Here is a 10,568-nt window from a genome sequence, read left to right as displayed (position 1 = left end):
CGTGCAGCAAATCCTAGAGGTGGGGTCTGAGCAATGAGTCCTTTTAGTTGTAGGTTTTTTTTTTTTTTGGTGTGTGTGTGTGTAATACTCTGTATGATTATAATTTCTTTCCTTTTGCAAACATCTTAACATGCATTTACTATTTAGCCAGGACTGTGGTGTAGAAGGAAAAAGGACTCTGATAAATTATCAGCCTGTTGATATTTTTCTAATCCTAGTAGAAAATAGAGTTTCAAGTTCTAATTATGTGTCCTTGGGTCATATAAGGAATTGAGAATTAGTAACATGCACAACTCTACTTAAAAGCCATTACTAAATACTATTTTTAAAAATTGTGAAGTGGCTAGCTATAGATTAATGGTAAATCTGTTATGTTTTCTCTTGTGAAGCTAATTAATGGTCCTGAAGAGAAATTAAACCAGAGCTTGGTCTTCATTAGCACCATACTCTCTTGAACTATCTAACCAGCCCTGGGCAGATTCACAGCCAAATAATAACCAATTCAGTAGAAAGAGTCCTTGGAATTATATGAAAGTCCAGTTCCAGGAATCTAACTTCACTTTATAATCATTTATAATCCTTACAACATCCCTGTGAAGTTGTTATTCTTATTCCCCTTAATGAATGAGGAAAACAGAACAGAGTAGTTCAAGTTTTTTCCCGAAAACAGAATAATTAGTCCATTAGCAAGAATTTAACAAGAACCCCCCACCCAAAAACAAAACAAACCAAGAAAACCCCAGATACTGATCTTCATTCAATACGATCTTAGTCTGCAAGCAGCCTTTGCCAGTAGTCAAACATGCACACCACATTATCGGTGCAGGCTTTAATAACCTCTTCCTAGATTGGAAATAAAGACTTTACCTTGTCATTGTGTAAAAGTGAAGAGGCTATACACATTAAATTGTACACAATTATAATGGCTATTTTCTAATTCTGCAGCTTAACCAATAAGCAAAAAGAATAGATCTTTTGGAACAAATGAACATCTTTACAGAAAATGAACATTTCTAAGTATAAACCACAGATCAGCCTTTAATTTTTCTAAATGAAACAAGTATCTGTCCCATAATAACTTGTAATATTTGTAACACATTGTATTAATGAGAAAGATAGCTAACTCATATCTATTAACTAAATGTATCTGACATCAAAATATGAACTATGTGAGGAAACAGTATCCAATAGAAAAGTTCAGCCATGAATCCATTATGTCCATAGCAATCATTTCCTTTTCATGCTTTTTGTGTGTAAAAAGCAATGTGTTCCGTATAAACAGAAAATATTATCAAGTACTGGTCATTAAAGTGTGTGGTTAACCCTGAGAAATTTTGTTTACTCGAACTTTTGATTAAAACAAAAAAGAAAGAAAAGAAAAAGAAAAGAAATTCAGCTGAAACCTGACTATTACCCAATAAGAAATTTCTTTAAAATGCCAACTAACTCACAGAATTTAGTTGAATCATCAAAGACATTCCAAATACAAAACACTGCAATTGAACTGATATTTATAAAATATTCTGGAAAAAAGTTCAGGAAAAAAGTTAGCTTTTAAGAACAAGGCACTGTGTGATATACAGAATGTAATTTTTTAAAAATTACCCAAAAAACAGTTCTATTTTAAATGATGGATCATCAGCCAAGCTGCAAATATACACTTTCATTATTTGAGTGTAGGTGCACACATCACACTCACCCACATTCACACATAAAAATATTCCAACAAACTGATAGCATAAAGACTTGGAATCCTCAGTAATTGTACTGAGGCTGGCAAGGCTGGCCCAACCATTTTGCTTTATTTGCCGAGAGTGGCAATCCCTGGTAAGATTTTGGCAATGGAGATTATTTCTGTTCAGAGAACACCTTTCGCCATGTTCTTTTATCCACTGGGTGGGATGAAAGTTCTTGGTTTGTTCAAGGAAAGATGAATGAGCTGCAGCATAGCAGTGAACGTGTTGCCCCCCTTCATTCTGTACTTGCATTCATTCCACCACCATCCTCCCATCAGAGTTTTTCCCTTATTAGCACACTGCAGTCAGAAGGAAATCTGTGAGAAGGACGGCTGCTGACTTTGAAGGTTTTCCTCCCTCTACTTTCCTTCATCATCTCCAAGCCTAGGCCAGCTTGGATTATGAAATTCAGGCTCACAGCTTCCCTCATTGAGACTCCTGGCGGAATGATAAACAGACATGCTGGGATGTTCTATTAAGAGATTTTCCAAAGAGATTTTCCCGTGTAAGGAAAGGCGGTTTCCACCTTGATAGTGGTTAATCAACCTGCAGTAAAGCATGGGGGAGGGGTAATAAACCAACTTTCCTCTGCTGAATGTCGCAAGAGTCACTAGTATCAACTAAACATTCCAGGGAAGCTGGTAAATGGGGAACAACTGAAGGATGATCAGTAAGCGATTCTTCACTGATGTCTTTGTCTTCGAGTTCTGCTGAAAAATTAGTGTCTATAACTTTTCAACAAGAATCCATTCATCATCTTTTTCGCTAAATTCTGGTTCTTTGTTAGTGGTCTTGATTTCATCCGCAAACATACTATTCAATCTCTGGAACATTAATAAGGCAAGAATGAGACTTTGGCCAGTTCTATAGCTGCGATTTCAAAACGTTGTCTTCGATAAACCCAATGGCACAACAGGAAATTAAAGTGCATAAATTCTTATGTAAGTAAGAAATGTAACCATTCCGCAATGATTACATTCATAAAGTTTCTCTCCACTGTGGATTCTCTGATGTAGAGCTGGTGATTCCCCATTTCCCCAATGATTTCATAACATTTCATTACACAGAGAAATTCTGTCTGAAGTGTAGACCTATTACTGTCTTATACAAGAAGATGGAGAGAGCCTTTTCCAAGACTAATATGGTTACAATAAATATGGAGTTATAGCTATCAATCTGTGCACAGAAACTTTCTCCTACAACCATAAAACTTTCCAATTAACAGTGCAACATATAATCTAATCATTTGATTTGACAAATGTTTTTCTTACTAAACACAAGCAGCTACCTGGTTTTCACATAATTATATAATATGTGCATATATGTATATATGTATTTATTTTCAACAATCTGTACCAGTCTCTAAACATAAAACAGTAATTAGCTATTCCTTTTGAGTGGCTAGAGTTCAAAAAATGAATTTCCATGTTCAAACAGGAGTTTGTCCCATTCTTCTATTTTCTCCCTGATACGTGTATGCCATTTTCATCATATCGGATTCAAAATCAGAATACAGTTACAGTGGATGAGACCTTGAATCAGGAAGAGCAGCTTTTTAATCCCATCTCAGACAATTAGGACCAGACACAATTTGGCAGCAACTTTCATTAAGGAGCAGAGACTTGGAATAGGATCTGACAGAAGGCAAAGTACATGATCTTAGGCCAAGAGCAAATTATGATGCAAAAAGAAATACAGAGCTATCAGGGAAAGGACCTTTAGTGAAAATCCTTCCAAGCATTGCTAAAGAAAACACCACAATTGAAGAAAACCTTAGAAGTTCAAACACAAGTGAAGGGAAATACAAAAAATAATCCCGAATGAACTTGTCTCAGGGACTCAACATGAAAAGACACACTATATATATTCAATTATGTATGAGTGTCTGAGACCAGATTTGGACTAATGAACATGAGTCTTCCCTGTTCCAAACCTAATGCCCAGTACTGTTCTCCCTATATCCAGAGTACTCCATTTGCTGGTTCACCAGTTGTTATTGGACAGTGTTCAGTAACAATAACAACTAACTTCAAATAGTGATTAATGTGTTAAACACTTTACAGTTACTATCTCATTTGATCCTTACAACTATCCTGGGAGGTAGATGCTGTCATTAGCCCCATTTTACAACGGAAGAAACTGAGGCAAATGGGTAAAGTGACTTGCCCAAGGTCATCCTGATAGGTCGGGGGCTGGTTTGAACTCTCTTTGCCATCCCTTTGCTACCCTAGTTGCTTCTGGTTGTTGCTGTACAGCCTGAGGTGTGGGACCTTGTGTTTCCACAGAAATGTGCAAATGAGAGAAATATCCTGTGAAGAGAGCATCCTTCTGCAGATCTTAAGACTCGAATTTAGAATTAAAACCTGACTAAAGTGGCTGGGGCTTGTGGAGACAGAAAAGTAGGGTAATGTTTGTAGCGTAGCTCTAGGTCACATGCTTAATTTCTTTATGAATATTGACTTCTCCTCCCCAGGAGAAGCTTAGGCTCATCTTAATGATCATGTGATATATGTGGTGGGAGGGGGAACATATGTAGGGATAAGTATATGTGAGATGAAGCAGGAAGTTGTATGTCCTGGAGCAGCCAGCAAATGGGGAAATGGGAGGGATCTTGTGGCCAGGAAGAAGGATAGAATGCTTGATCCTCCTCTCTCTTAGTGTGCACCTATTCTATAATAGGACATACGGGCTCTTCCGGGTGTGTAAGAAAACAGCCTTTTAACTTCATCTCTCTCTGAGTCCGAAGGTTTATTTTTTACAACATTGCCTTCAGAAAATAATCTTATTTTTTTTAAAGCTTTTTATTTACAGAGCATATTCTCCATTTCTTGGGGCCTCAGTACAGGCGGTGGGGGTGGGCAGCATGAGTAGGATTGGAGCCAGAGAAAGGTTTTAAAATTAAAAAATGTAAAGAGAAAGAGGTAAGGGCATCATTTTTAGTCTCGAACCTGGCTCTGTGTGGGCAGGGTTGGGGTGAGTATGCAGCTGCTGCAGTGGCAGAGATGGGGGAATGGAGCTCAGTCTCCCTAAATTCTCTAAGTGGCTGATACAGTGACTCATGGGAGAGGGAGGGGGGACCCTAACCCTGAATGCCTCCCACTCTAACCCTAAATTTGGGAAGGCGATGACTCTGTATATTGAAGTAAGTCCCAGGTGTTGCAGCTAAGAGACTTTTGAGAGGGCAGTAGTCACTTGATGAACCTGGCCTGGTGCAACCCACTCAGACCTCACTGGCCAAGTCTTCCCTGCTTGTGGGCGCTGTCCTTGTAGTTTAGGAACTGAAAGGTCGAGAGGGACGATGAACTTATAGCATTCTCTGGGGCTTCAACTCCTCTCCAGGTGCACACACAGAGCATGGGAAGAATCAGTCAACGTTGTGTGTGCTGTGTAAGGAATACAGTTCTCTCCTTGATTTTCTAGAAAGCCAGAGGAAGACTCAGTAAAGCTGGCTTACTTCATTTTCTGGTTGTAACTCCTATATTTTCTTGTCCTGAGCTACTGATGTCTAGAAACTTTCTGGAGTCTACTGTGACAGGGAGAGAGGGCCATCGCCACCCCGTGAAAATCCATAAAGGCCTTGATACAGGTGGTTCTTGAGCTGACCCTTCCAGGAGCATAATGGTTTCCATGAAGAATTCATTTAAAAATGAGTTCTTGAAAGTGTAACTTCTTTGTCCTAAAGCATGAACAATAGGGAGTCTTTGGTGGGCGCAGTGTGGGGGATGATGCTTAATCATTGCACCTTTTGGGTTCTCCTTCTGTGGATACAGACCAGAGGTCTGACTCAGGTGCTTTCCTGTGATATTCAGAAACTCATTCAGAGTGGAATATACATTGCAATCTGGGGATGAAAAGGGCAGAAATCATTTCATGTAAAAAAAAAAGCCTAAAGTCAATTATTAAATGCTGTAAGATATTGTGATTGTTAAAAGTGATGATTGATACCTAAAGAGGAACAAAACGAACTTATTTTAAAATGTACCACTGATATATATATATATATATATAATCACTTTTAACAGTCACAATATCTTACAGCATTTAATAATGTGTGTGTGTGTGTGTGTGTGTGTGTGTGTATGTGTGTGTGTGTGTAAACAGCTTTCCAATGTATAAGATTTGGATAAATAAAACCTTGTCGTATATGACTAAAAAAGATTCAAATCTGTTTGTGAATGATATAAGATGATATCTCATTTGTTTGAGAACAGTTTCATGTTTTGAGTAGACAAGGAAAGATCTTTCATTTATTAGAAACTAGATAAATGAATGTATACGATTACAGTTTCGAGGTACTAAACTGAGGAATGCTTATGGTGAAGCTTCCGAGCTACCAGCATGATCCATATTTCAGTTCAATTGTAAGTAACTCTTTAACTCCAGGTAAAACTTCAAAAGAAAGAAAATCATATAAACATGTACTGACCGAGGTATACTTTTTTAAAGAATTATTGATTGAATAGGAAAAGTTAGAGAGTATTTTTGGAACGGAATGTAATTTTTCATGCTTCCATTGATATTTGGAGGCTCTCCTGTAATTTATGAGAATTAGAAAAAGGAAATGATAGATTAAAAATTCTGATGCCAGACCTTGGGGAGGAGAATTGAGCAGCTCCGGAGTAGTTCAAGATTGCTCAGGTTTTAGCAATAAGAAGTTTTCAGTTCACAGTAGGAGTCAGCTGAGGTTATTTAGAAAGTAAAACTATGTCAGGAGCCTTTAAACTAACATTTTTCTAAAGATGAATTGATGAATTCTTTCTAATTTCTCCACCTACCCTAACAACTGTCTGAGAACTAGTCTGCGAAACAGGAACACAAAATAAGGGCTCTGAAAACAGAGAAAGGAGTGCTCCCCACCTCCAAAGGCAAACTGTTTCTTTACCACTTACAAAGGACCTTCCCCTGCTAGCAATTCAATGATGACTTGTAAAGGATGGCAAATATCTGACAGATCTTGTGTGCGCTTCATCTCAAACCCGGAAAATTATAGCTTTTAGTTTTCTATTGTTGCCATAGATGATTCTTTGAAATGAGAACAATGTCACTATTTTGGTGCATAGTAGAGTAATATAACAATCTGAATTTGTTTTTTGCTTTCTACCACCTTATGGTTCCTTTCTTTTGTACTATTTTGCTAACTCTTTCTTCTTCTAATGCCCATAATGTTATCCATTACCTTTTATTAGCTTTATTATTTCCTATTTTGGTTCTATACTAATACCTAGTATTTCTAAAGCTTTTTAAGTTTTGCAAAGTATTTTATAGATGTTAATTCATTTGATCCTCACAAACAAATCTAGAAGGTAGATATTATTTTTAAAGGTTTTATTTCCCCCCTTACATGTAAAACCATATTTTGAACTCCACCTTTTAAAAATTTTGAAGTACAAATTCTCTATTTCCTTCCCTCCCTTTCCTTTCCATCCTTTGAAAAGGCAAGCAATTTAATTTAGATTATAAATTTGTGGTCATGCAAAACATAATTACATGCAGAATAAATAAATGAAAGAAACAATAAAAGTATGCTTCTACCTTTACTAGATTCCATCAGGTTTTTATTTATTTATTTATTTGTTTGTTTGTTTTTGAGGTGCAGAGGTGCAGAAGTGCAGAGCATTTTTCACGATGGGTCTTTCAGAATTGCCAAAATAGCTAAGTCTTGAGCCGGAGCTACTGGAGCCCCAGCAGGATTGGCAGCCAGACCACGAGGCTGGTCAGGACTCTTTGGCAATTGCCTTTGTGGGGCGCACCACCCACGAAATCCTGGATTTGGATAGAAGTCTATTTCTATTTTTTGTGGCACTGGTAATGTTAATTTCTGCCTTTGGGAACTTCAGAAATGTGAGTCTAACATCTTCTTGTGTCCTTCCCAGGACTTGCTTTCTGGACATTCCAGGACCTGATTTCCCGACATGTCTGGGAGCCCAAAGCACTCCATTTTGAACGTGACAAGTTTATTCTCCTTTACCAGCCCAGTTGTGAAGAGGCTTCTAGGTTGGAAACAGGGGGATGAAGAAGAAAAATGGGCAGAGAAGGCTGTGGATGCTCTGGTCAAAAAACTGAAGAAAACGAAGGGTGCAATAGAGGAATTAGAAAAAGCTCTGAGCTGTCCAGGGCAGCCCAGCAACTGTGTCACCATTCCCCGATCACAGGATGGCAGGGTGCAGATCTCCTTCCGCAGAGAGATGCCGCATGTCATTTATTGTCGCGTGTGGCGCTGGCCAGACCTTCAGAGCCACCATGAACTGAAACCACTGGAATGCTGCGAGTTTCCCTTTGATTCCAATCAGAAGGAGGTCTGCATCAATCCATACCACTACAAACGGGTAGAAAGCCCCATTCTTCCACCTGTGTTGGTTCCAAGACACAGAGAATGTGATCCTCAGCACAGCCTGTTACCTCAGTTCCATAACTTGGGACAAAATCAGCCTCACATACCACTCAATGCCACTTTCCCTGGACAAAATCAGCCTCACATACCACTCAATGCCACTTTCCCAGGACAAAATCAGCCTCACATACCACTCAATGCCACTTTCCCAGGACAAAATCAGCCTCACATACCACTCAATGCCACTTTCCCAGGCTCTTTCCAACAACCCAGCAGCCATCCTTTCCCTCATTCTCCCAGCAGCAGCTATCCAAACTTCCCGGGAAGCAGCAGGAGCAGCACTTATCCACACTCTTCTACCAGCTCAGGTCTGGGAAATCCTTTTCAGATGCCAGCAGATGCTGCTCCTGCTGCTTACCTCCCTCCCCAAGACCCCATGGCCCAAGGTGGCTCACAGCCAGTGGATACAAACATGATGGTTCCTCCCGTGCCTCCAGAAATAACCGGTGGAGATGTGCAGGCAGTGGTTTACCAGGAGCCAAAACACTGGTGCTCTATTGCCTACTATGAGCTCAACAAGCGTGTGGGTGAAGCATTCCGTGCCTCCTGCACAAGTGTGTTTGTGGATGGTTTCACTGATCCTTCGGACGACACGAACCGGTTCTGCCTTGGGTTCCTCTCCAATGTTAACCGGAATTCTACTATTGAAAAGACCAGACGGCACATTGGCAAAGGTGTTCACCTGTATTATGTGGGAGGGGAAGTCTACGCGGAGTGCCTGAGTGACAATAGCATTTTTGTTCAGAGCCTCAACTGCAACTACCAACATGGCTTTCACCCCACCACCGTGTGCAAGATTCTCAGTGGCTGCAGCCTCAAGATTTTTAGCAACCTGGAGTTTGCCCAGATATTGTCCCAGTCAGTCAACCACGGCTTTGAGAAGGTCTATGAGCTCACAAAAATGTGCATAATCCGGATGAGCTTTGTGAAGGGCTGGGGAGCAGAATACCGCCGGCGGGATGTAACCAGCACTCCCTGCTGGATCGAGATCCATCTGCACGGTCCTCTGCAGTGGCTGGATAAAGTTCTTAGTCAGATGGGATCACCTCATGATCCCATTTCATCTGTGTCATAAATGCCCCCCTCCCCTCCCCAGGATCCTGCCTCTTTGGGAATTCTTGAGCCTGGCATGTACTGGAAGGATGTGTGAGTCAGACACCTTTACAAACTGCCAACAGGCTGAAAAGGAGACTTGGTAATTCTTGATCTCTCTGACCAACTGTTGGATTCAGAAACTAAAACTATTGAAACATACTGCTGGTATCAAGACCTCGTTTCCTTTACATTGTAACATTCTCTTGTAAAGTCAACTGGATGCAGATCTTTCAGCGGGGGTTTGTGTATCACTCAAGAAGAAACGGCCAAATGAGGGACAATTTGTCCGAGGGACAAGCGTTCCTAAGAGATCCATTTGTGTTTGGCACTTTCAAGGGCATTGTTTGGCAGGTGTTTAGCATTAAGCCTTTAGTCTCAGAAGTGTGTGTGTGTGCGTGTGTGTTTTAATTCGGTTGGGAGCCCATGATGATAGTCTCCTTTTTTTTTTAAATGGGCTTTTCATTATACATAATTTAAAAAAACCTATTTGTTTAGTAAGGATTCCTGGGTTGTTTTTTTGTTTGTTTGTTTTGTTTGTTTTTTTACACAAAGGTTAATCTTGATGATATAGAGTGTAATCATCTTTCTAAAATTTGTGGGCTGACCACACTGCTCTCACAATAATGTTAGCATCTGTTCTCTGCTACATGTGTATGGACAGTGTATTTGGAAGTTTAGAATTGATTAGACTAGAGGATTTTAGTAGTGTTGGGGATAGGAGAATGGGGGGAGGGGAAGGGAATGTGACAACTGAAAATGTAGACCATACTGTAAACCCAGTTTCTTAGTTTAAATAAACAAACTGATGTCTGAACTTTTACTGTGCATTTCATTTAATTTTTATAGTAACTTTATCCTATTTTAAACCCTTTCTTGAGTTCTCCCTAAATGAACAGTTATGCAACTGAGTAATCCATGTTATCTTTGAAAAAAAAAATTACCAGTGTCAGGAAGTGGATTCTCCTTCAAAATACTGTACAATGAACTTGGATTTACTGAGCATTTTTACATAGTTTACAGTAACAAGTCAGCTTTAAGCTGTAAATACATTATTTTTGCCAAACCTAATCGGTGTTTAAATGTTTGGAGGATTTAAAGGAACCACCCCTGTTTTGAATTCCTTTCAAACTTTAAAATTATTTTTATTTTCATTTTTTTGTACTATCTTTGGTTTCATTTTTTTCTGCTAATCTTTTATATTCACTTAAGCTGTAGTACTTTCAGTACTTTTATTCTAAAACTAGTGGGTCTTCTCTACTGGAAATTTTCAATTAACCTGTCATTGCTTACTTTGATTAAAAAAAATTAGCTGTCTTTCACAGTTCTTCACTCTACAATCTAACCAT

General features: G+C 39.2%; 1 protein-coding gene and 1 pseudogene across 1 annotated transcript; one reads left to right on the top strand and one right to left on the bottom strand.

The window, feature by feature from the left end:
- Positions 1-1,755: 1,755 nt before the first annotated feature.
- LOC127556948 (tumor protein p53-inducible nuclear protein 1-like) lies at positions 1,756-2,569 on the bottom strand (annotated as a pseudogene).
- A 5,041-nt stretch (positions 2,570-7,610) lies between these two features.
- On the top strand, positions 7,611-10,057 carry LOC127556942 (mothers against decapentaplegic homolog 1-like). Its single transcript, XM_051990454.1, has one exon. The coding sequence runs from the start codon at positions 7,649-7,651 to the stop codon at positions 9,200-9,202; it is 1,554 nt and encodes a 517-aa protein (XP_051846414.1). The 5' UTR covers positions 7,611-7,648; the 3' UTR covers positions 9,203-10,057.
- Positions 10,058-10,568: the final 511 nt, after the last annotated feature.

Source organism: Antechinus flavipes, chromosome 3 (genome assembly GCF_016432865.1).
Source record: "Antechinus flavipes isolate AdamAnt ecotype Samford, QLD, Australia chromosome 3, AdamAnt_v2, whole genome shotgun sequence".
Lineage (NCBI taxonomy): Eukaryota > Metazoa > Chordata > Mammalia > Dasyuromorphia > Dasyuridae > Antechinus > Antechinus flavipes.
The sequence above is the reverse complement of the archived record's forward strand: the minus strand, read 5'-3'. Positions and strand labels throughout refer to the sequence as shown.

Excerpts from the sequence above, each read along its gene's own strand:
- LOC127556942 (XM_051990454.1), top strand. The coding sequence starts at position 7,649 with ATGTCTGGGAGCCCAAAGCACTCCATTTTGAACGTGACAAGTTTATTC.